The 25,582-nt window shown below is 40.9% G+C and overlaps 1 protein-coding gene across 1 annotated transcript in view; it reads left to right on the top strand.

Annotated features, from left to right (window-relative positions):
- The window catches only part of ST6GALNAC3 (ST6 N-acetylgalactosaminide alpha-2,6-sialyltransferase 3), a 361,594-nt gene that overhangs the window by 120,065 nt on the left and 215,947 nt on the right, over positions 1-25,582 (top strand). The window contains exon 3 of the mRNA XM_027874033.1: positions 22,311-22,720. Within this exon, the coding sequence (XP_027729834.1) occupies positions 22,311-22,720 (410 nt within the window). The remainder of the gene's footprint in view (positions 1-22,310; positions 22,721-25,582) is intronic.

Raw genomic sequence — 25,582 nt, 5'->3', positions numbered from 1 at the left:
CCGAAAACCACTGGAAGGAATGGAATAATGTGCTCTGGAAATCAAAGGAGCTCAAGAAACAACGCAAGATGACATGCCTAAGCCTAACACAATGAGAAGATGGATGTTGAACAAGAACAAGCATCTGAAACATTTCAAGAAAGAAAACAGAGCGGAACATTTTTTTTAAAAACACCCCAGATAACAGAGATGCAAGAAAGGTAAATGAATGCAGTCACTAAGGCCAACAACAGCAAAATAACAACAGAAACCGTAAAGACATTTCTTTCTAAAAGTCCAGGAGACAAGGATGATAATATTAAGCATTAAAGAGATGAAGAAAAGGTCTGAAAATCCTTGCAATAAACCTCACAAGGATTCCCCTGCAGATGTATCCATGTTTTTGTGGGACTAAATTCCAAAATAGGAGGGCACATAAAAGTAGGGGGGGTTAAGAAAATAGAGGGCTGTATAGGATGTACCCTAATGAAGCCAAAGGCAAAGGAGAATGGGCAGAGACAAAGGGAAGCATTAAAATGGTGGGAAATGGGGGAAATCTTGTTTCAGTGGTGGGAGAGGAGTAATGAATAGTCCCCATGGGAGGATGGGAGATATTCTGTTTAGGGACAGGGAGATCTTACCGTGGGTATAATCTGCAAGGGATTTGGTCCTTAGAGAGATCAATGGTCGTGCCCCAGGAAAGAGGGAATCAAAGTTCCTGGGGGCAAGGGACACCCAGAGAAGTGGAAGTGGTGGACTCAAGGAAGAGATTTCAAGGCAATAAGGAAAAATGGACATGTTGAAAGCAAAGTGTAGTAATTAACTCCACAATTAGGGACACAGGAAGAGTCCTGCCATGGGACAATGTTTGCTGTATCTCCTACAGGAATTAATATTTCTAAGAGTGATTCATAAGGCAGAAGGAGGGACAGGGTGAAAGATCTACCAGGCAATAACAGAGAAGTAGTTTAGAAGAAAGGAGCCCCAAATAGGCAGCTTAGCAGATTTCATTCCATGAGAAACAAAGAGACTAAAGAAAGACTTAATGAGGATGAGAGCTAAGAATCAAATAATAAGTCTAGAATAGATAGAAAGAGAAGATAAATTATGAAGAGAACACAAGAAATAGATTTTGAAAAAGGCACAGAAAATGGCATGTGAAAATCTAAAAAACAAGAGCACCTGAAGAGGAGGAGAAGAAGGATAATTTTATTTGACTACTTATCTGAGGGGGAAAATAAGAAGGAAGGAATTTAATAACTGATAAAAGGAAGAAAGAAAAAGAAACTAATAAGTTGAGCAAAACTCCAAAAGTAGGGAAAGGAGTAGCAAACAAGAGAGAATACAACTTGAGACTGAAGGGAAAAAGCTAGAGAGAAAACAGTTCCCTTAAAGTAGATTAAACTAAGATAACTGAAGCACTGTGTTTATAGAGGAAAAGGGGGCGAGCCCTAATTTGGAAAAAAAAGCAATATTAATAAGAAATGGAGGAAATAAAAGCATAACTCTCATAAATTTTAATGTGAATGAATTCAGCAATTCGATAAAATGAAGAAGAGTGACATGTTGGATAAGAAAATGAACCCCACAGCCTGCTTACAAGAAATACACCGAAAAGAACAGAGGCATATGCAAATTAAATATTAGTAGCTGGGGAAAAAAATTAATGTATATCAAATGAATCCAAAGAAAGCAGAAGTTGCAATCATGCTACTAAAGAAAGAAAAAAAATCACAACACTAAAAGGAACAAGGAAACTAAATTATGCTGAAAGGAACTGTAGAAAACAAACTGATATCAACATTCAACTTTAACACTCCAAATGACTTCACATCTAAATTCATAAAAGAAAATCAGCTGAATTACAAGAGAAATAGACAATAATACAATAGTAGTAAGAAATTTTGGTGTCCCTTTTATAGTTTTGGATAACTTCAACAAAAAGATAAAGAAATGGAAAAACAACTGTCCAAATTTCTGGAGAAACTAGAACTTAAAGACTAGTGGCATCTTCTAAAGGGAACAATAAAACATATATATTGCAGAACTACATGGAATTTTTACAAAAAAAAATTAACTATATATCAAGATATAGAGATATTGCAAACCAATGTAAAAAGGTAGAAATAGAAACCACTTCTTTTACAGACCACAAGGCAATAAAAATAGTGATCAGTTAGGGACCCCAAACAAAAAGCAAACACTTGAATGGAGAAAACAATGAAATCCTAAATGATAAAGAGTGTTAAAGAATATATATATATATATGTACATATATGAACAGTAAAAATTATGAGTATTAAAATTATAAGGATGAAACAACATAGCAAAATTTCTGGGATGTAACTTCAGCAGAACTCAGGGGGAAAACATATCATTTCTTTTATTTTTAAATTTAAAAAATTATCTATGTATTTATTTATTTTTAGTTTTCAACATTCACTTTTATAAGATTTTGAGTTACAAATATTTTCCTCTCCCTTCTGTCCCCCTCCTCAAGATGGCATGCAATCTAATATAGGTTATCCATGTACAATGATATTAAACATATTTCCACATTAGTCATGTTGTGAAAGAAGAATCAATCAGAACAAAAGGGAAAACCACAAGAGAGAAAAAACAAAAACAACATTCAGACTCCAGAGTTCTTTCTCTGGATGTGGATAACATTTTCCATGATGAGTCTTTTGGAATTGTCATAGATCATTGTATTGCTGAAAAGAGCTAAGTTTATCAAAGTTGGTCATGTTCTGTTTCTCTTCACTTCACTCAGCATCAGTTTGTGTAAGTCTTTCCAAGTTTTTCTGAAATCTGCCTGCTCATCATTTCTTATAGAATAATATTCCATTACATTCATATACCATAACTTGTTCAGCTATTCCCCAATTGATGGACATCACCTCAATTTCCAGTTCTTTGCCACCACAAAAAAAGAGAACTACTATAAATATTTTTCTATTTGTAGGTCCTTTTCCTGTTTTTATGATCTCTTTGGGATACAGACCTAGAAATGGTATTGCTAGATCAAAGGGTAGGCACAGTTTTATAGCCCTTTGGGCATAGTTCCAAACTGCTCTCCAGAATGGTGGGATCAGTTCACAAGTCCACCAACAATGCATTAGTGTTCCAATTTTTCCACATCTTCTCCAACATTTATCATTTTCCTTTTTGGTCATATGAGCCAATCAGATAGGTGTGAGGTCAGAGTTGTTTTAATTTGCATTTCTCTAATCAATAGTGATTTAGAGCATTTTTTTCATATGAGTATAAATAGTTTTAATGTCTTCATTTGAAAACTGCCCGTTCATGTGCTATAACAATTTATCAATTGGGGAATGACTTGTATTCTTAAAACCATTTCAAACATGCATAAACAAAATAGAGTAAGAGAAGATTAATAAACTGAATATGCATATAAAAACTAGGAAGCCAAATAAATTCAAAATTAAGTACAGAGGAGAAAATATTAAAAATTCGAGAAGAAAAAAATTGTAAGCAAAAACAACCTATAGCCATGATAAATTAAAACTAATAATTGTTTTTTAATACTAAAAGGAAATTGATAAAGCTTTAGTCAATCTGATAAAAAGGAAGGAAGAAAAATCAGTAAAATAAACAAAGAATGTGAAATCACAAGAAAATCAGACAAAATAAAAAAGGATTATCAGGAACTACCCATTATGCACATTTATATGTTAACAAAATTGACAAGCACAACAGAAATAAAGGAACACTTTCAAAAATATAAAATACTCCAAATAATGGAAAACCAAATAAAGATCTCAAATAATATCATCTCAGAAAAGAAAAATAAAACTTACTGTAAAGGAGCTGTCATAGTTCCAGGGCAGAGAAAAGGGATGGGACAGGGCACTCCTGTTCTTGACGGATTCATAGGAGAATTCCATCAAACTTCTAAGGTCCCACAGTAATTACTGACACCAACTCAGAAAGGAAGCACGCTGTCAGATTGGTTTTTTTTTAATGTGTCAAAAATAATCCTTAAAACGAAACCTGAGAAAGATAAAGCTCATATAGGAGAGGAAAGAGGGAGAGGAATGAGGGAACAACTATTTATTAGGCACCTTCTGTGTGCTGAGCTCTGTACTAAATGCTTAAAAGTCTGTAATTTTATCCTTACAACAATACTGTAATTAATATTATGATTGGATCATACTATTATTTGGTCTAACGTATGAGCTAATATCATTAGCTCCATTTTACAGTTGTGGAAACTGTGGCAGACAGTGGTTAAGTGACTTATCCAGGTCATACAACTAGTAAGTGTCTGAGATCAGATTTGAACTCAGGCCTTCCTGTGTTCCATCTACTGCAACAGCTAGCTGCCTCCAAGGAGAACTACAAATCAATATCATTAGAAATATTGATCCAAACATTTTTAAATCGAATCCTAATAAGCTATAGTGGTTCATGCAAGAAGTCACTCATTGTGACCAATTTAGATTTATATCAGGGATTCACAGAGAGGTCAGCATTAGGAAACAATAAATAAAATTGATCATATGAAAAAAACAAAACATCCCAAATCATGCAATTATTTCAGTAGATACAGAAAAAAAATTTGACAAAGAACAACACTCATTTTTGCTTAAAAAATCCAAAAACCTTACAAAATCATTAACACAGAGATTTTGTGTCACAAATATTTTATATTTATATATACATATATATTTGTGATACCAAATCAAAGTGTGTGTATGTATATGTATATATATACACATATATATGCATATATATAATCAAAATAAAGCATCATATACAATGGGTGCACACTGAAACCTTTTCCAATAAATATGAGATGAAAGCAAGGATGCCCATTTCTCCCACTGTTATTTAACATTATTCTGGAAATGCTAGCAATTGCAATAGGACAATAGAAAGATATTAAAGTAAAAACAGGTAAAGAAGAAACAAGATGATCCCCATTTGCTGATGCTCTGATAGTTTACTTAGGAAATGCAAGTGAAGCACCAATGATACTTAAGACGATAGCTTTAGCAAAGTCAGAAGCTATAAAATAAACCCTCAAAATCCACATTTTATATAATAGTAAATTCAAGAGACAATAATAGAAGTATTAATCCTATTCCAGACAACTACAGAATACATAAGATATCTGAATATCAATCTTCCAGGAAATGCAAAAGACTTATATAGATTCGATTACATAGTACTCCTTTAAAATAAAAGAACAACTTAAATAACTGGTCAAATAATTTGTTTATTATTGGTCTGGGCCAATATAATAAAATGACGATGCTATTAAAGTTACCTCATGGTTTCAATGCTATACCAACCAAATTAGTAAAGGAATACTTTACAGAACTTGATAAATAATAATGAAATTCCCTTGGATAAATAAAAGATCTACAACACCAAGAAGAACGGTGAAAAGAGGTAAGGACAAAGGGGAATCAGCACTTCCAGAACTTAACTTATATTTTGTAGAAGTAGTCATTAAAACAGTCTGGAATTGGTTAAAAACAGAGCAATGGAATAGACTGGACAGGGAAGTCTCAGAAATGAATGAACAAAAGCTAGAAATTAGTGGTTACTTCAACTAACAGTCCCCATTTAATAAAAACTGCTGGGAAAGCTGGAAAGCAGAAATCGGACAGAAATTAGACTTAGAACAATGCCATGCAACATGATCCACGTGACATTCCAAATGAAGGCATGACATCAATATCAAAAGTCATAATATAAAAAATTAGAAAAAAACAAATAGCATGCCTATCATAGCTACATAGAAAATATATTCTTCCAAATTAAATATTATTTTCAAATGAATATTTCTCTCCCTCTTACCCCCCCCCCATCCATGCTCATATGGAGAAAGTAAGAAAAACAAAACTGTTACAAACATATATAGTCAAGCAAAAAAATTCCTGCTTTGGTCACATAAAAAAAGTTTCGGTCTGTTCTGAGTCCACCACTTCTCTCTCAGGATTGGATGACATATTTTAGAATTGTAGTTGGCCATTGTGTTGATGAGAGTTCCCAACTCTTTCTAAATTGTTTGACGTTTTTGCTATTGCATAAATTGTTCTTCTGATTCTGTTAACTTCATTCTGCATCAGTTCATATAAGTCTTTGCAGGTTTTTCTGAAGCCATCCCCTTCATCATTTCTTATAACATAATAGTATTCCATCACATTCATTTAGCATAGCTCGTTTAGCCATTCTCCAATTAATGGGCTTCCCTTCAGTTTCCAATCCTTTGCCATTACGAAAAGAGCTGCTATAAATATTTGTGTGTATATGAGTCCTTTTCTTCTTTGAGCTCCTTGGGATATGATACTAGTTGCATTTTTTTCTGGATTAAAATATTTACATAGTTTAATAACTTTTAAGGCATGGTTCCAAATTGCTTTCCAGAATGGATGGACCAGTTAGTTGTTCCATAAATACTGCATTAATGAACCTACTTTCCAATAGCCCCTCTTGCATTTGTCATTTTTCTTCCCCCTCCTCCAACTTTGCCAAGCTAAGTGTGAGAGGGTTGCTTCAATTTGCATTTCACTAATTATTTTTGACTTGAAGCATTTTTTCCATAGGATTATTGATAGTTTGATTTTTCCCTTTGAAAACTGCCTGTCTATATCCTTTGACAAATTATCAATTGGGGAATGCCTCTTACTATCAATTTGAATGTCAGGAGATATATTCTTAACCAAACAAGGTATAGAGGAAATTGCGGAAGGTAAAATAACTATGATTATAAGAAATGAAAAAAAAACTTCTGCAGAAATAATATTAATGCATCAATGAGTAGAAATGAAGTGCTTCAATGTGGAAAATTCTTATATCAAATTTCTCTTGTAAGTGTTTGGTATCCAAGATACATAAATAATTAAAGCAATCAATTTATCTATCTACCTAATACATACATACATGTATGTGTCACATTTATACACACACACACATACATATATATATATACATGAATCACTGAAAGACATTCCTTAATAGATAAAAGGTTAAAGGATATGAACATATAAACAAATAGTTCTGAAAAATGAATTACAAACTATTAACAACCACATGAAAGAATGTTCCAAATCACAATGATATGAGAAATGTAAATCAAAACAACCCTGAGGTTTCATCTCATACCCTGCAAGTTTGAAAATATGATAATAGATGGGAATCATTATTGCTTGGCAGAGTTGTGGGAAGATAGGTACACTAGTACATTGTTAGTGGAACTAAGAATCAGTACAACCATTCTGAAGTACAAGTTGTAATGATTCCAATAAAGTTTCTAAAATATCTATATCCTTTGACCCAGAGATTCCATTTTTAGGATTATATCTTAAGGAGACTATTGATAAGAAGAAAGTCCCCATATATTACAAAATATTTATAGCAATACTTTTTGTGATAACAGAATTGGAAATAGGGTAGGTGGTCATTGACCAGGGGATGTCTAAACAAATTGCTGTACATGAATGCAATGGATTGTTTCTCTACTGTAAGAAATGACAAATGTGATGGACACAGAGAAGCATGGAAAGATCTGTGTGAACTGATCCAGGGTTAATTAAGCAGAGTCAAGAAAACAATATACCCAATGACTACAACAAATGTAAATGGAAACAACCACCAAAAATCAAAATCAAAATTGGATGTTGCAAAATGGTAAAGGACAAGCATGGCTCCAGAGATTTTCTATGTGCACAGACCTCAGTCTCAACCTTTGCAGAGGAGGAAGTGCACAGGTGCCAGACACTGAAAATATTCTCAGACTTTTTGATGAATTGATCAGTTATTCCAACTTTTTTCTTTTTATATCTAAAAATGATTGTCTTATGGAATGGCTCTCTACAAGGGTCAAGGGAGGAGTGGTTGGTGAAATTAGGGTGATATAAAAAAGAGACCTCAATAAAACGTTCTTTAAAAAGGAAGATTGGGGTGGTTAGATTCTGCCTCTGCAGTTCCACTCTCTGTGACCTTGGCACATTAGTCCACCTCCCTGGGCCTCAGTTTTCTCAGTTTTAAAATGTATGTTGGGGGTGGCTTAGACCAGAAGTGTCAAACACCTGGCATCTGCACTGGGCCCTCAGCACTCCTGAGAGTGGCCAGAACCACATTCAGATGTCCTTCCAACCTGATTTTAATGTGTTGATGTATTAATAAAAAATAAAGAAATACACAACCGTGGTTTTCTAATTCAATATGCAGACTGCAGAGATCCTTATGTACAGTTTAATGGCCCCCATTTCCACCTAAGTTTGGTACCGTCGGTCTAGATGACTTCTGAGATCCCTTCCAACTCTGGATTTATGGTCCCACAACCCTAGGAATAAATTCTGATAACCCAGTCCATGGTAGAGAAACCTTTTGGGGGTTGAGATCAATTTATTCTGCATCTGAATTCTGTTATAGCGAGCTTCTTTCCTTTGAAACATCTCCACTCATCTTAATCTATGTCATTTCTCTACAGTAAGTCCTAAAAAAGAGAGAATACAGTGTCCAGAGGAAGAGCCTTTTCCTTGTCCATTTTAGAGTAATTTTCTGGAATTCCTTATTCTACAACTTCCCACCTTGTTTTGTGACCAAGATGTAATGCTGCAAAGGCGTATGCAAGCAGCCAAATGCAGAGAGAGAGAGATCCAGGCAAACCAAACACTATGTTAGTAATTCTGGCTTTTTTTTAAAATGTCTTCCTCCCTTGTACCTTGCGATTTATACATGCTGCTTCTGAACGCTACAGTGACTGGGAGATCCAGGCTTTCGGACAAGCAAACAAAGGCTCGCCTACCTGGCTTTGTGGAAACATATCGGTTTTTCTCTAGAACAATCTCCCAAATTCCTTGCTCACTGTTAGAGGTCTGCTGAAAGTGACTCAACTGTAGATGAAACAGCTTGCTTAATCGTTCCTGAAACATGGGAAAAATTAAAATACATTTTTTTTCTCTGTAAAGCAATGAAAACAATGCCAGATTGCTAATGCCTCTTTTGTACCTTTCATTTGAAAGACCTCAGAAGAACATTGGGAAGAATAAAGGGGGGAATTGATTCCCCAATGGCATCATTATACATGTCGAATCCTCTAAACCTAAAACTCTGAAGACATTCAGTGGGAGGGGAAGAATCCATGAGAGCAGGATGAAGAGTGTCTCTCCGGAGCATTGTTCAACCTGCATTGTTCCCATTCATCCAAATTGGATGATTACAAGCAAAGATCTGATTTGTTTCAACATTGAAGTGCTAAATTAGCATGTGGCGAGTCACTAATTGTCCTGTAGAGCTTTTAAGGTGCCCAGAGTGCCCTATCGCCAATTTTCAAAATTGCATTCTGGTGATTGGAATGCAAACAACCTGTGAGGTGTCTGTGTGTGTGTGTGTGTGTGTGTGTGTGTGTGTGTGTGTGTGTAGAATTCTTAATTGTTTTTAATTATTTAAGTTGGTTCAGCTGAAACATAAACTTTCATTCTAAAATATTTATCGTAGCTCCTGGTTGGGTTTTTTATTTTTACTTTTTAAGATTTGGCAAGTTTTGTTTTAGAAAAGTGAAGATGCCTTATTACCCCAAAGCTGAGGTGGGCAGCAAGATTGGATGGCCATGGTTGTGTTTAATCCTGGCCTCTTTCCACTCATTTCTTGAGTGTAAAATTAGTAGCTTCTGGTAAATTGTACTAAAGTTCTTGTGACCTTTTCTAATGCTGACTGTTTCATTATTTACTGGCCTGACCTTCGTTTTCTGTAGAACCACGTTAGTGATAAATGTGGAGATTTAATAACTAGTACTGGCTGAAAAGTGACCTTTTTTTTAAAAAAACAAAGCAAAACAAAACAAAAGACCACTATTCTTCTTTGCGGGGAAAACCAGACTGTTTTGCAAGTTTTAATTCGTAGATTTTTAATGATCTATTCTATTGTCTGTAATCTTTTTCAGAAAAAAAGGAAGGTCAAATATTTCATTTTCCTTGCTGATTAAAATTCAGTACTTGGTAATTGTTCCAACATATCATTCAAAGAGTGAGCATCCTGAAGAGTTTCCCTTGGAGGGGTGAGAAACTCAGAGAACTCCAGGAGGTTGGAGAGCAAACCCATCCTCACTGAGTATGGGACTTGAGTCATTCTCCCAGCTTTCCTCTTGGTGGGTAAGTTTAGGACCAACACTTTGAAGGGTTATCCAACTATCCTGTTAGAAGAAAAGAAATGGGGAAAATGTGGGGAAAAAGAAATGGGGAAAATATGGAGAAAAAGGAAAGGCAGAAAATCTCAACAGAGGGTGAGACTTGCAGATGACAAAGAGCTCATTGTGTGTTGGGTTTTTTTTTTTGCTTGCTATTTTCCCACTTAATAAGGGAGGAGTTATTGAATGTTTGATGGAAGATTGTTTTCTTAGATTAGACAGGGTTAGACAGGGGAAAAAAAATAAAAATTGTTTTTACCCAAACAGAGTGAAACCAACTCGTTGTAAAACCACTGCAGTATATATTGCCCAGAGATAGCATACTTTCTTTTTTCTTTTCTTTTTTTTTTTTTTGCAATAGTATCAAAAAAATCTTGTACTTCCTTCCGCTGAGCCTCTGTAGAGGGCAAAGCCTTCTCTAGCATTTTTCACAAAAGATATGCTTCCGTGAGCTTGTCTATAAATGCTCCTGGTATGCAATCTACATAACAATTGGAGTGGAAGTAAAAGTCTAGGTAATACCCCTGTAGTATCAAGGCCAGAAAATGTCCAGGAATCATAAATGTGGAAAGCATAGTGATCCCCAGGTGTGGTTAAGATGATCTCCTTTGCATTCTTTTGGCAAGGCCAATTCCCAAGGACTTGAAATCAGCCAGCAAAGTGATTTAACCATTTAATGGTCCAGACAGGTGGACGATGGTCCTTTCAGCTCCAAGAACAAGGTTGGGAAAACCTTATCAGGCACAGTGAAACTTTTCTGATGGAACACTGATCTCATTGCTTAAGAAAGAGTCTCCCTCTAGGGGTAAAGCAGATTGATGTAAAGCAATATGCCTGAGCAGCATTGTAACATCCTCCCCCCCCCCGCCTGCGCTCATTAGGACTCTCTGATTTCATCCTTTGCACTTTTCTTCTGTACAATGAATGCATCAGAATTTCTTATTTAAAAGGGTCCTAGAGGCCATCTGGTAAGAGGACTGCAGGTCTAGAGCTGAAAGAGACTTTCTAGTTCATCTAATTGAAGGATTCTAAATGTCTTGTGTGATAAAGCGAGGTGAAGCCCATGGACTCCTGGTCAGAATAATGTTTTAATGAATAAAACAAAAGACATAGGATTGGAAAGGAGACAATTATGTCAAACTGCAGTAATTAAAAAAATAAGTTCACAAACCCTTGTCAAGAATTCCTGTTCTAGTCTAATCCTCTCATTTTAGAAGTAAAGACACTGTGTCGCAGAGAGGTAAAGACAATCGATCAATAAACAAGAATTTTTTTTTAGCATTTACTATGTGTCAGGTACCACACTGAGCTCTAACAAAATCTTCCTTGCCTTCAAGGAGCTTACATTTTGATGGAGGAGACAGAGTGTAGACAAATAGATAGATACAAGATACACACGGAGTAGATAGAAAACAACTTTAGAGGGTTAGACACTAGCGGCTGAGACCAGGCATGGCTTCCTGAAGAAGGTGGTGTTTGAGCAGGAAGGAAGCCAAGGATGTTAAGGTGTTCCAGTGAAGAAGGAGAGCATTTCAGTGACCCTCAGTAACTCATCCAAAATGCTAGGGGTAGGACGTGGTGGAACCAGGTTGTGACCCCAGCTCCTGTGTCTCTCAGTTCGCTGCTCTTACGTGGTGTGACACACACCCATTAAAACGAGCGCTGTAGCTCCTAGACAAGTGGATGGACACCCACCAAACTCAGTTAGAAGAACTCCAATGAGTTTCATCCTGTCTGTGCCTACTATGCACTTTGTACTGTCTCTTGGGTGACTTCTGCTGCAATTCTTTAGGCACTGTGGCTTGGCGATCCTGTCTACCATAGACCAGAACTGGAAGAATGATACTGGCCCTCGGTTTGATAGAGAATATTGGGGGCATTCAAAGCATGGCACAATTTGCCAAAGACAAGCCTCTGTAACCTTTGTTCTTTTTTTAATTCTGCAATTATGTTCACAGTGGCCTTTTTCAAATGCTTGTCATGAATACCAGCACAAGTAGACTAAATGCCCATGAAATGATGTTTCTTGTTCCCTTTGAACACAACATAAAATCACTCCATCATTTGTCTCTCCAGGAAGAAAACAAAAGCCCTGTTTCAATTTAGTTCTACCTTCCCTTTGGCTTCGTCTTGTGTTCATAACAAGGTTTACATCCGAGCATATGCCTCTTTGTTGGTCACTGGGCAAGGACCTCACGTCTAGAGTTCCAATAGCTCCCTTAATGATGACTAAGAGTCTTAAATCTGCAGCATGCTTTTCTACCACCCTGCCCCCACCATCACTCTAGAAATGGAAAGGGTTATACAACGCAGAGGGGCATTTTCCATCTTTCGGTCTTCTATAGGTTGCTGCAGTTAAAGAACCCCGTGCCAATTGGCCCCCTACTTTTCTTTGTCTTTAAGCACCCAGGTGGCACAGTGGATTGAGTGTTGGACCTCGAAGTCAGGGAGACCTGAGTTTGAACCCTGCCTCAGTTGCTTATTACTTATCTGATCCGGGCCAATCACTAAACCTTTCCTTGGCCTCAGTTTCTTCATCCATAACATGGGGAGAATGAAAGCTCCTACATCCAAGGGTTGTTGTGAGGGTCAAATGAGATAATACATATGAAGCGCTTTGCAGACCTTCAAGTGTTACATAAATGCTAGTTTTCTCATCCCCTTCCTTGTCCCCATCATCAACATTGGAGTCCCCATTACCTAACACAATGCTTGGCTCATTGGAGGAGGGACTGGATTGATTTCGTTATCATCAAGAGCTCCTAGATGAGGAAGCTGTTCTGTAACTGACAGCCTTATCAAGTTGCCCAGAGCGCTGAGAGGCAAGGGGCTTGGCCAGGGTCACACGGCCAGTGTGTGTCCAAGGTGGGACTTGATCCCAGGTCTTCCTGGATTCGAGGTTGCTTCTTTATTCAGCGCTCTATATGATGTGACAAATAGTATTTTATTACGAAATACTTGCTGATCGATCGGCTCATTAGCTTCTTTGTGTTTACCTAGGCTGGTCCTGAGAAAGCAGACACAGTATGATAAATAACCCATGTCAGGAAATAACAGCAGGTGTACGCAGAGCTGTGAGAAGTCCTCGGGATCAGGGACACCTTCTCAGAGTCAGGGACATTCAGTCTGGGCCTTGGAGTCTAGGCAGGCTGTCAACCTTCAAATCTCTTCATTGGAGCGCTCACATCCAGCCGTGCCTGCAACAGAAGGTTAGGCTACTTCTCCTGAGGGACTGAAGACAGTAAATCAAAAGTCAGGCTGTTATTGAATATCAATACTTAGACCTTAAATAAAAGAAGGTGTTTGCTATCTGTGGGCTTTCCATCACAGGGATGCAATTGCCCTAGAGATGGTGTAGATCAACTTTGCTGAACTCCTGGGTTTGAGACCTTTCTGAGCGTGTGAAAGAAAAGGATAAGAAGGTTGAGACTCTTTAGTGAGAATGGAAAAAGAAGATGAGTCAAGTCAAGGGAAGAGGAGGGATCAGAATCGAGAAGGGCTCAGTAAATCTCTCCAGAGTTCTCAGAACACCGAGGGACTCCAGCAAGAAAAAGGGCAAGTGTTCATTGGGGCAAAGTCGTCTTACTCAGAAGGTTGGAAACCTGGAGATGAGTCTGCCAAGTCATGGAAGAGAGATGGGTTCAAGAGACAGGACCATGTTTTCAAAGGAGAAAGTCTCAGCCAAGGATGCAACAGTAAGCCCAAAAGATAAAATTGAGATGAACTTACAGGGAGCTGGAACAGCTTGTGGACCAGATGAGTCTGAAATGGCCCCAAATTCCTCACTTTTCATCCTTATTGGAGTTTGCAGGTGTATTCAAAAAAGCGCAAAGGAATCCCCTGGGACCTAGCCATCACGTCGTGCTACCTGTACTCTGTGATTATGAATAGGCACGTTTGCATTTATCCAAATGTGTACGATTTTAGGGAAGATTTCTGTAGCTAAATGGCAGACCGAGTGGTTACTACCTTCAGCTGCATCTGTGTAGATCCAAATCAGCATATCAGAAAACTTCAGTGGCACACTCCCATCCGTCCATCAGTCAGTCAGCCAATCAGTCAATCCATCAATAAATAAAGATTGTGCTTCACCCTGTCACTCTTCTACTCAATACATTCTAGTGGCTTCCTAGCACCCTGCAGGGTAAGCTTCTTTCCTTGGCCTTTAAAGACTTGACATCTTGGCTTCAGGCTCCTTTCTGAGCCTTGGTAGATATTACTCTTATTTGTGTAAACTGCTCATTCCTCACCAGTGAGCCTCTAGCTTCTGTCTCAGGACCTTTGCACTGGTGTTTCCCATGCCGGGAATGCACACTGTTCTATCTATCTGTGTCTCTTGTAATCACTAACGTCCTTCAAAACTCAGCTAGAGCCCAACTTCACCTTCTATGTGAGGCCTTCCACCCTTCTGATCAAGACTCTTCTCTCTCCCCACCAGAACTTTGGGCATAGCTTCAGGGGTGCTGGGCTCCATCCAGGAAGTGAGAATTCTGCCACTTTCTCTTGCCCAGAATGAAGGTGCCTACCATCCAACCATTCTCGCTGCAGGCTGCCTTTCCCAACCCACGCCCTTTTCCATTTCCCCTTCGTATGTTGTTTTCCTCCATTTGAATGGCCTCTCCAGTTGAGTCACTTTCAGCAGACATCTAACAGTGAGCAGGGAATTTGGGAGATTGTTCTAGAGAAAAACCGATATGTTTCCACAAAGCCAGGTGGGCGAGCCTTTGTTTGCTTGTCCAAAAGCCTGGATCTCCCAGTCACTGTAGCGTTCAGAAGCAGCATGTATAAATCGCAAGGTACAAGGGAGGAAGACATTAAAAAAAAAAGCCAGAATTACTAACATAGTGTTTGGTTTGCCTGGATCTCTCTCTCTCTGCATTTGGCTGCTTGCATACGCCTTCGCAGCATTACATCTTGGTCACAAAACAAGGTGGGAAGTTGTAGAATAAGGAATTCTAGAAAATTACTCTAAAATGGACAAGGAAAAGTCTCTTCCTCTGGACACTGTATTCTCTCTTTTTTAGGACTTACTGTAGAGAAATTACATAGATTAAGACAAGAGGGGATGTTGCTTAACTTTGGGTCCCCAGCTTAGCCCCGTCCTGCCGGTAGCATGTGCTTCATAGACACTTGATTGCTTTATCTATCAGAGCTCCCTGTCTGTGAGGGCCGCCCCTCCCCCATTACTTTATAGTGATTTTACATATATTTATAGACGCACGCATGTCCCCTCATAGTCAAGGAAGGACTGTTGCTTCTTTTTCACTGAATCTCCAGTGTCTGCCAATGAGTCAGCACTTAATAAATGAATGTGGACTGATTGATCAAAGGGAGATAGGGATTCCACGAAGCACAGGGGAGGAGGGTACAGGGCAGGGAGTGTAAGACAAGGAGACAAATGCTCCTGAAGACCGCGTGGTCAAGTGGACCTTTGTAGAAGGGAGCTCAATCCTGGCTCGCCCAGCCATTGGCTGCTTATGAAGTCGCTGCATCTGCAGCCCCTGTTCAAGGGAGGATGAGCCAGCCAGCTGCTCCTCGAGTTGTCCATCGGCTGCTGACCTCCAAATCTGCCCAGCTGTGGCTTCACAATCTGTTGTCGCCTAACAGATTGTGGCGGCTTAATTGATCACTTTCGGGGTTACGGTTGTCAGATGGAACAGCAGGGCTTATTCCTACCAGTAAAATGATGCCTCTGTGCGGCAGAATTGGCTGGTCCTCCTGAACAGCAGGTTAGCTGCCGTGGTGGCCAGTGGAAAGTTCTGCGCCGAGCACATTAGCCCAGTTGGAGGGGCCTTTTCATATCTTGGAGACTGCATCAGACAGAGAAGTGACTCCGTGGAACCGTACCAGCTCTTTTGCCAAACCATAAGGGACGAAGCATTGAGTTGGTGGCTGCACCGTAATGGGCCTGATGTTAAATCAGGTGTGGATCTGCATGGCTCTTAGATCAAGGCTTGAGACTGAGGTTGAATATAGCCAAGATGGGTGAGAAGCTGACCCCTCTCCAATGGGACAGTGTGCCACTGCCTCAAGAGGAAAAAGGCCAGGGTTCCTGGCCTACTTGGAAGCTTACCACCTGGGTGACTGTGGGCAAATTGCTTCAACTCTGTGGACCTCAGTTTCCTTTTCTGTAACGTGAGGGAGTTGGATTACTTGGACTCTGTGGGCCCTCTTGACTTTAGATCTGTGAACCTATGATTTTTCACAAGAGGCCACTTGAGATTGCTCCCATCTTCATCAGGCAAAAGGTCCTTCAGGGATTGCCTTTAGCCTTCGGGACTTCTGTGTCTCCTTCCCTGAAAGTCCTCAGCTTAAGGTTCGCTTTCCACCACCAGCTCCAGGCCAGGAGCTCTGGCTGTGTGCTAACTGACTGCCTCAGTTCATAACACTTTTTGAGACAGGTAGCACTTTGGAAAGAAGGAATCTAACTTTGTGATGCTCTGCAGATAGGGCATGGGAAGGGGCAGCTAGGTGGCACAGTGGATAGAGCACCGGCCCTGAAGTCAGGAGGACCTGAGTTCAAATCCAGCCTCAGACCAAACACTTGACACTTACTAGCTGTGTGACCCTGGGCAAGTCACTTAACCCCAATTGCCTAAAAATAAAAATTTAAAAATTAAAAAAAAAGATAGGGCATTGGAAGCAACCTGTGACTGGTGTGGGCATTCATAGAACACATTCTGTTTTGTAGAGTTTTAATAACAGCCTCCTTTTAGATAGTGTTTGAAGGCTTGCAAGGCACTTTGCAAATAGAATCTCATTTGATCCACACAGCACTCTGGGAGGTAGGTACTATTATTGTCCCCATTTTATAGATGAAGAAACTAAGGCAGAAAGCAGGTAAGTGACTTGTCAGGGTCACATAGCTACTAAGTGTCTTGGGCTGAATTTGGACCTCAGGTCTCAAAACTTGCTCCAAGAGCTATGCAAATGAGCACCTGGTTTAACACTGTGCCCATCACCCGACACATGGTGACTTGGTGCTCCGTCTCATATGGTGATTACACCACTGTCTTCTCCTTCACCCCATCTCACACAAAGAGGTGATGCTTCTCCTTGCCAAGACAAGCCCCTCTACCTGCACAAATGATTCCATTGCATCCCATGGCCCTCTCTATCATCCTCTCCCAGTCTACCAGCTCTTTTCCTACTACCTAAAAATGTGCTCATGGCTCCCCCATCCTCCATCCCTGATAATTGTGATCCTCTATCTGCTCTGCCCTTTGTGTTTAAATTCTTTGAAAAGGCATCTCAGATTGATGCCCTGACTTCCTTTCCTTTCACCCTCTTACCTGTCTACAATTTGGCTTCTGACCTCATCATGCCATCCAGACTGCCTTCTCCGAAGTGACCAGGGATCTCCTAAATGTCCAATCCAGTGAGTGGCCTGTTCTCCATCCTCTCTGCAGTCTTGGACACTGTTGGGCACAGTCTCCTCCTGGATACCGTCTTCTCTCTAGGTGTTCTGGACATCCCTCTGTCCTGGTTCTTCTCATGTCTGACCACTCCTCTGTCCTCATTGCTGGATCTTCATCCAGGTCAAGCCCACTAACCCTGACTGTCCCACAGGACTCTATGCTGAGCCCTTTTTTCCTTCTCCTGCTATATCCTACTTCACTTGGGAATCTCTTCAGCTCCCATGAATTTAATGATCATCTCTATGCTGATGAGGCTCAAATCTATGTTTCCTGCCTTGACTGCTCTGCTAAGCTCTAGTCTCATATCTCTAACTCCTCTCAGGCATCTCCAACTTGAAATCTAATAGATGTCTTATGCTCGTGTCCAAAACTGAACCCATTCTCTTTCCCCTTCCCCCTCCTAACTTCCCTCTTACTATGGAGGGCACCACCATCCTCTTGGTCCCCCTGGCTCACTACTTAGGATGATATCCTCAGCTACTCAGTATCTCTCACACCCCTTACCATATCTAATATGTTTCCAAGGCCCATTGACTTGACTGTTACAGTATCTCTCATATATGCCCCCTGCTTTCCTCTGATAGCACCACCACCCTTTAACAAGCCCTCATGACCTCAATGGTCCAATCTCCTGGGTTATTGCAATGGCTGCTGGGGGTCTGCCTACCTCAAGGCTCTCCCCACTCTAATCCATCCTTCATCCAGCAACTAAAGTGACCTTCCTAAAGTGGTGACCTGACCATATCACCCCCACCCCATACTCAATTATATCTAATGGTTCTCTATACCCCAGGATCAAATACAAAATCTTTTATTTGGCATTCAAAGTCCTTTATAACCTGCCTCACCCTCTCACCTTTCCAATTTTCTTATACCTTATAACTCCCTCCCTCCATGGACTCTTTGATCCAGGTACCCCAGCCTCCTGGCAGTGCCCATCTCTCCGTCTCAAGTTATTCTCTCTGACTGGAACACTCTCCCTCCTCTGCTCTGACCATGCAGCTTCCTGGCTTCCTTCAAGTCCCAACTAAAATCCCACCTTCTGTAGGAAGCCTTCCCCGACCCTTCTTAATTCCAGTGCCTTCCCTCTGTTCATTGTTATTTTTCTATTTATCCTGGGTGTAGCTTGTTTGTATATATGTTTGCATGTTGCCTCTCCTATTAGATTATAAGCTCCTTGAGGTCAGGTACTTTCTTTTGCCGTTCTTTGTATCCCTGGGGCTTAGCACAGTGCCTGGCATTCATTAGGTGTTTAATAAATTATTAAATTTAATACTGATTTTATCTGAGACTGACTCTCAGATCTTCCCAACTCCAAGTCCAGTGAACTTTCTCCAGCACCACTTGACTACCTAATGTTTTGCATGCATTTCGATGCTCTCAGCAGCCCTGTGAGGGTAGGGGCTATCTCAAGCCTCATTTTGCTGAGGAGAAAACTGAAGCTCATGATAACATGGCCACTAAATGATGGAGCTGGGCTTAGAACCCGGATCTCTTCTGACTCGGCCCTGGTGTCTCTCCATTGACCACCGAAGGCCCTGCATGATGGGTCTGGGTACTAAGGGAGTATCACGGCTTAGCAGAAATTATGTTGAAGGGGAAACTGTTTTCTGCATATATTTGCATCTCGAGCACCACTGTCCAGGCAGTTCAGCTATGCCTATGCATTCCCAAAGAGTATCTCATAATAAAAATCACAGAGCTTAGGGGCAAAATGGAGATGGGGCGCAGTGTTCACAAATGTCATCAGTAACACATAAAAATGATAGGAACCCAATAAAAATGGGAGGGCAGTTTAAATACATTAGATGGCTGAGAAATTCATAAATACTTCAATAAATAATGGCCTTGTCCACAGCCTTGGGCCGACACTGGCCTGTCCTGACCAGTTCTCTGGGCCCAGAGATGCTACCACAGCAGAACATGTACAATAAAAATGGCCCTTTTCGCCTGACAAAGAGCTGGAATTTGCTTGTGGAAGTCGGCAGGGGAAGGGCTGCAACTCACAAGTTAGTGAGAAGTGGGGCAGTTTTCAACATTCTTGTTTTTTCTCAGGAAGAAATCTCACAGAAGCAAAATAAAAATTCAAGTTATGCACAAAATGTTTCCAAATATATCATCATGTTGGAACAAATTCATGTTTTCTATACATTCCTCATAGCAGAAATGCTTGTGGTTTGATAGATTAATTAATGAACTTAATGTGCTTTAACAAATGGCCTTTCTTAGGAACAATACAACATCCCCAAATCTGCTGGAATCATTTTGTTACCGCATTTCTTCTCTTGAGCTGTTGATACAGAGCCTAAGCTGGAACAGCATGGACAGTAGAAGCATCTCTCTCAAGGTTCAGAACATGGTCAAATGGATGGTGCTATTTAAGAGACTTTGGGGAAGATCCGTTGCTGATTAACTCGGTAGATATGGCTGGGTGTATCAGTGGCACCTCTTTCTCAGTTTACCCATCTGTAAATTGGCAGAATTATCACACCAGTCATTCACTGACCCATCTTCTTGTCCCCACTGTAATGCATTCGTTCTAAGTATTTTCTCAGAGTCTATGTTCTCTCTCTTGCTGTGCTGAAAACTCCTCACGATGTACTGAGGGGGACCATGGTGTAGAGGGTCATAGCTGGCCTTCGAGCCAGGAAGATCTGGGTTCAAGCTATGACTTTGACGGATACTGGCTGTGTGAACTGGCCGTGTCTCTTCCCTTCTCAGTACTCCAGACAACTCTAATATCTGTAAGTTCTGGAGTATTTGATGTCTGCCTCTAAATTGGTGGTGATTGGGAGTCTCCACATCGAGAGAGTTCCCCACATTGGTGAAATCACATATACAGACCTCCCACTACCACAAAGAAAGAAAGTCGGCCAATCACATGAGGTACTCAATACATTAAAAAATGATATCTTTGTTTTTGAGCAAAACAATGCAGCTTGGTGGATGGGGTTTAGCCTCAAAGTCAGAAAGTCCTGGATTCAAATCTTGCCCATGACAGATATGGCCTCATCTGGTTTTCTTTCAATTTTACGTAGAGTGATCTTTAATATTTTGGTATCATATCCTTTTTTAACCTATTGTGATATGTTGTGTAAGATATTGGGCTAAACCTAATTTTTGTCAAGCTGTTTTCCAGTTTTCGCAGTAGATCAGATAGTGAGTTTTCCCCCAAGTAATTTTTGCTTAGGTTTATCAAATACTGGGTTGTAGATTTCAGTTGTTTCTGATTTTTGCTTTTCTAATCAGTTCTACTGATCTCCATTTCACTTTTTTTTTTAAACCGGCACCAGATAGTTGGCAAATGCTGCTTTATGATATAATTTGATGTCTGGAAGAACTAGTCCCTTTTTGTTCCTACTTCTTTTTTTCATTATTTCCCTTGAGATCTTAGACCTTTTGTTCCTCCGATTGAATTTTGTTATTATTATGTCTAGCTTTATAAAGTATCCCCTTGGTAGTTTGATTGGTATAGCATTAAATCTGCAAATTAGTTTTAGGAGGTTATATCATCCTTTTTAATACATTATTTTTAATTAACTTGCTTCTGTGGGATGCAGTGAAGATTAAGGATGGAACTGCGAAGGTGGGAAAAGAAACCATTCCCATTTTCACAGAGGGGCATTCGGAGAGATTTTCTGTAGATTCACATCGTCTTCTGGGTCAAAGAGTCCAGGGTTCGCTGCATGATTTAACGATCGGTTTTCTTGTGTCTGCCATTTGGTGAAAGCTCTTTAATGTCCTAGAGGGGGAAATTGACCCACATCGATTTCAGGATGCCTCCTCCTAGGGCGGTTTCATTGGAAGCCCTGCTGCTCAGGGCTCTTGAGGAAAGAGTGACTCCAAAGGCCAGCTGATGTCAAGGTTTAAATAGATTCATTCGCTGATCAACATTATGCTGTGTGAGAACTCATTCAAGATGCCTTTGATCATGGAGAAACCGTTCCTCTTGGAAACTCTCTGTGCTCAAAATGAAACTCTTTGGAACCATCTGTCCTTCTAGATAAGTAAAAATATCCAATCAACGTCTGCTTATGTTTACCTTTCTCACTTGTAATATCCTTGATGAACTCCTTTGGGTTGCATAGAACCATAAATTGTCAAGGCACTTTACATATATTATATTATTTGAATCTTACACTAACTCCTGGAGACAAGAGACTAGCATCAGAGGTATAGAGCTGTAAGGACCATTGAAAGAATTCTGATCCAAACTGCTTATTTTACAGATAAGGAAACTGAGGACAGAGAGTTAGGCAGTAACAGAACTGAGATTGGAAGCCAAACCTACAGTTATTAGCATCCTAATTTCACAGATGGGTAAACCGAGGCCAGACAGAGGGGTCAAGTGACTTGCCTATCTGTGATACACAGATAGTAAATATGAGAAGAGGAATTTGAACTCAGGGTTTCTTGACTGTGACTGCAGCTGTCCATCCTTTAGGGCAAATTTCCTCCCTTAAGCAGAGAGCTGTCCTCAAAGAGAACACATTTTAGCTTTAATTTACGTGTTGGCAGGGCAGAGAGCACCGGAGTGCTTGTTCCGCAGTGCCTGTTGACCGTTCCTGGGACCAGCCGACTCCCCAGAAGTAAGTTTCACAAAGCACCGGGGCCATATTGCGGAGAGATTCTCTCCTAATTCGCTGCCGGAATAGCAGGCTTTCTTCCTCCTCCCCCATGCAGCTGGAAGTTGTGAAGGTTACCGATTAACCTGATCCTTTCTTTCTTCCTCCTCCTCTCTTTGCCAGCCTTTGCACCTCGACTGCGATCTCTGTGCCATCGTTTCCAACTCTGGTCAGATGGCCGGCCAGAAGGTGGGCACTGAAATAGACAGGTCCTCTTGCATTTGGAGGATGAATAATGCCCCTACCAAGGGCTACGAGGAGGATGTGGGCCGGAAGACCATGATCCGAGTCGTGTCTCACACCAGCGTCCCCCTCCTGCTTAAGAATCCCGATTACTTCTTCAAAGAAACCAATTCCACCATCTACGTGGTCTGGGGGCCCTTCCGGAACATGAGGAAAGACGGCAATGGCATTGTCTACAACATGTTGAGAAAAGCTGTGGAGGTCTACCCGGGTGCCCAGATTTACGTGACCACAGAGAAGCGCATGAGTTACTGCGATGGTGTGTTTAAGAAGGAGACAGGGAAAGACCGGTAAGCCCTGCGTGTGCCGTCCTTTGTGCCTGGGTGGTAAATCCTAGCCGAGGGAAGGGCCCTTTGCGTGCCAGCTATGAAATGAGCACCCGGTTATTTTTCAAGTTGATTGTTAGATGTTTTTGACTGTTATGAGTCCTTGATGAGGCAGCAGCTAGGCCCCATTTATCCCACCTACGCTACCTTCTGTTCATTCCGTTTTGATTGGCCTGGGGCCTAAAAAACACTGGATGCTTTCCTGAGACATCTTTAGAGCTCCCCCCCACCCTTCCAGTTCAATTTGCTATTGATTAAATTAGAATTTTAGCTGAAGTGGGAAGCCCAAACAACAGTATTCCAAAGCAAAGAAATGTTGGAGGACTCTAGGATGATAAATTGACCTAACTTCTTCTAGAAACCAAGAGAAACTTTACCTGAGGCTACCGACAGAACAGGTTATTGATTTTCTAACAAGGTTCAGCAACTCCCTGCATGCAAATCGTCCGCGTGATCCTGAACAAATGGCTAAGCCCGGCTAGCGTTGGAGCAGAATGCCATATTGAAATGCTGCCACACTTCAAGGCAGTACTATTGGATGATTATAGCAAAGTGATAAAGGAAAAATGCCTTCAATACTCAATTATCCAGGGACCGGGCGGGGTCATTTGTGATAGATCGGGCTCCTCTTCTTTCTCTTAATTCTCCTCATTCTTCTGCTATGGATACACTACCAAAGGGAATGAGTGAGCCTCCATAAGACATCAGTCATGTGGGGAGCAGATGAATGTGGTGGGTTTCCCCATGTAATGACAGCCTAGCTCTCCACTGCCATGATAGTAAATGCACATTAGGAATAGAGAGAGGGAATGGACCTGGGACTTCATTAGTAGTGGGAATTCCCAGTGAGAAAACTTCTACCCATGCACATTGATATACCTTTCCTGAAATGGAGAGAGTCACCTGTATGACATAAAGGTGAAGTGATTTGCTGAGAATCTTTTAACCTATTTGTATCATGGGTGGGCCTTGAACTGGACCTTTCTGGCTTCAAGGCTGACTCTCTATCTGTTTTCTCAGAAATTTCCACCACAGATTGCATCAGCACCCCGAATCTCTGCCCAATGGCCATCCTCAGCCATGAACTGATATGAGCTCTACCTGGTCTACCTCTCCAGAATGGTACCTGGCCAATCTCAAAATCTTCAGCTGTGCCATACTTCCAAAGCCTGTATTAATCATCTCTGTGTAGTTACTCTTCTGGAGTGGGATTTCCTACAGGGATCTTCTGACACTCTTCTTCTATTCTATACTGCCTGGAGACAAGATTGTCAGGAGCTCTTGCTAACCCCGTCCTACTCAGTTATCACACCCTTCTCCTCCTTCCCACTCTCCCTTTCTGTTCTTCCTCTCCTTAGCAGTGCCAGAATTAGATGACGTGGAGGAAAAGGGAGAATAGTCAAAGCTGGAATGAGTCACTGTTGTTTCTTACTGCTTGTCCTTGGAGAAAGCTGTTGAAGGGACATAGCGAAATCCCTACCACAAAAGGACCTTTGAATTATCTGTAGATTTTATCTCTTTCTACAATATCACATTTGCCTCTCTCTACAATTGCATTGGCTATGATTTCTATATTGAAATCTGTTATTTGCAGAATGATTTTTCCCATCACTCAGTTTTAACAAACAAAACTTCTGATTCCATCCAAGCACAGATCTCTTCCATGGCTTTCTCTAGGTCTCTGGGTGCTATTTCAAGAGCTGGTAATCATTTAAAAATGTTCAATCTGCCAGGGTGCTCTGCCATCGATTCCTGGAGTTGATTTGTGTTTACCATCGATTATCCTTGAGCATGGAGAGACAGCTCGGCAGTCTACAAAAGCAGAGGCAGAGATAGCTCGGCAGGTCCCTCAGCTGGCCAGCTGAGCTGGAAGGCTCTTGCTCTTAGATGCGTAATTTGCAAGGCATAAAGTGTTTAGGAAAGATGGGCAATGGGGTGGGCTGGGGCAGGGGGACGCTGAATTGTGCACTGAAGACGGATGCCTGTGTTTTCAGTTTGAGGATAGTGTGAGTCAATGCGGCCCCACTCGGTGCTTCGGTAATACTTGGCTGTCCACGAGGAGCCAATGGGAAATGGGAGGGATCTCCAGGGGAAGACACTGAGGAAGGGGAGCGATGACCCAGAAAGGCCTCCTGCGGAAGGGCAGATTTAGGCTGAGTCTTGAAGGGAGCCGAGAGGCAGAGAAGGGCTGTGTTCTGGGAATTAGCCACCCTTTGAACATACTGGCAGAAATGCCCTGTTTCTCCTCCATTTGATGCTCTGGCTTCAGACGGCCATTGTAGAAGCTGGTGCAGTCCTTTGGACTACGGGCGTTGGCATCTTCCTCTTTGTACCCCCACATGTACCAAATGTACCCCCTTCCTTGTCATGTTTACAGAAACACTGGGAGTTAGGTAAAAATTCTAAACAGTAAATTGCAGAAATAGCAGCTTGCTCTTGCCTGTGTTGAACATCTGTGGACCCACAGATTCCCTTTTGGAATAGGCCAAGGTGTTTGAATTGTTTCGAGGTAGGGGATGGAGATATAACCTAAAAGCATGAACAACCTGCTTGTGAGCTCTTTGATTCTGAGTCTGCTCTAACGGGGCAGCTAGGTGGATTTCACTGGCTGGTTGGATAACTGCAAAGGAGGGCTGCTAATGAAGAGTCAGCTGTTGGTGAAGTATTCAGTCATTGAGAGGAAACTGGCGTTCAGGAGAGGTTGAGGAAGCTTTCCTCCAGATTACAAAGGGAGTCAGGCAGCTGGATGGTGGTGGTGGTGGTGGTGGTGGTGGTGGTGGTGGTGGTGGTGTGTGTGTGTGTGTGTGTGTGTGTGTGTGTGTGTGT

Source organism: Vombatus ursinus, unplaced genomic scaffold (assembly GCF_900497805.2).
Source record: "Vombatus ursinus unplaced genomic scaffold, bare-nosed wombat genome assembly UNPS02014804.1, whole genome shotgun sequence".
Lineage (NCBI taxonomy): Eukaryota > Metazoa > Chordata > Mammalia > Diprotodontia > Vombatidae > Vombatus > Vombatus ursinus.
This window is presented reverse-complemented; position numbering and strand designations above follow the sequence as displayed.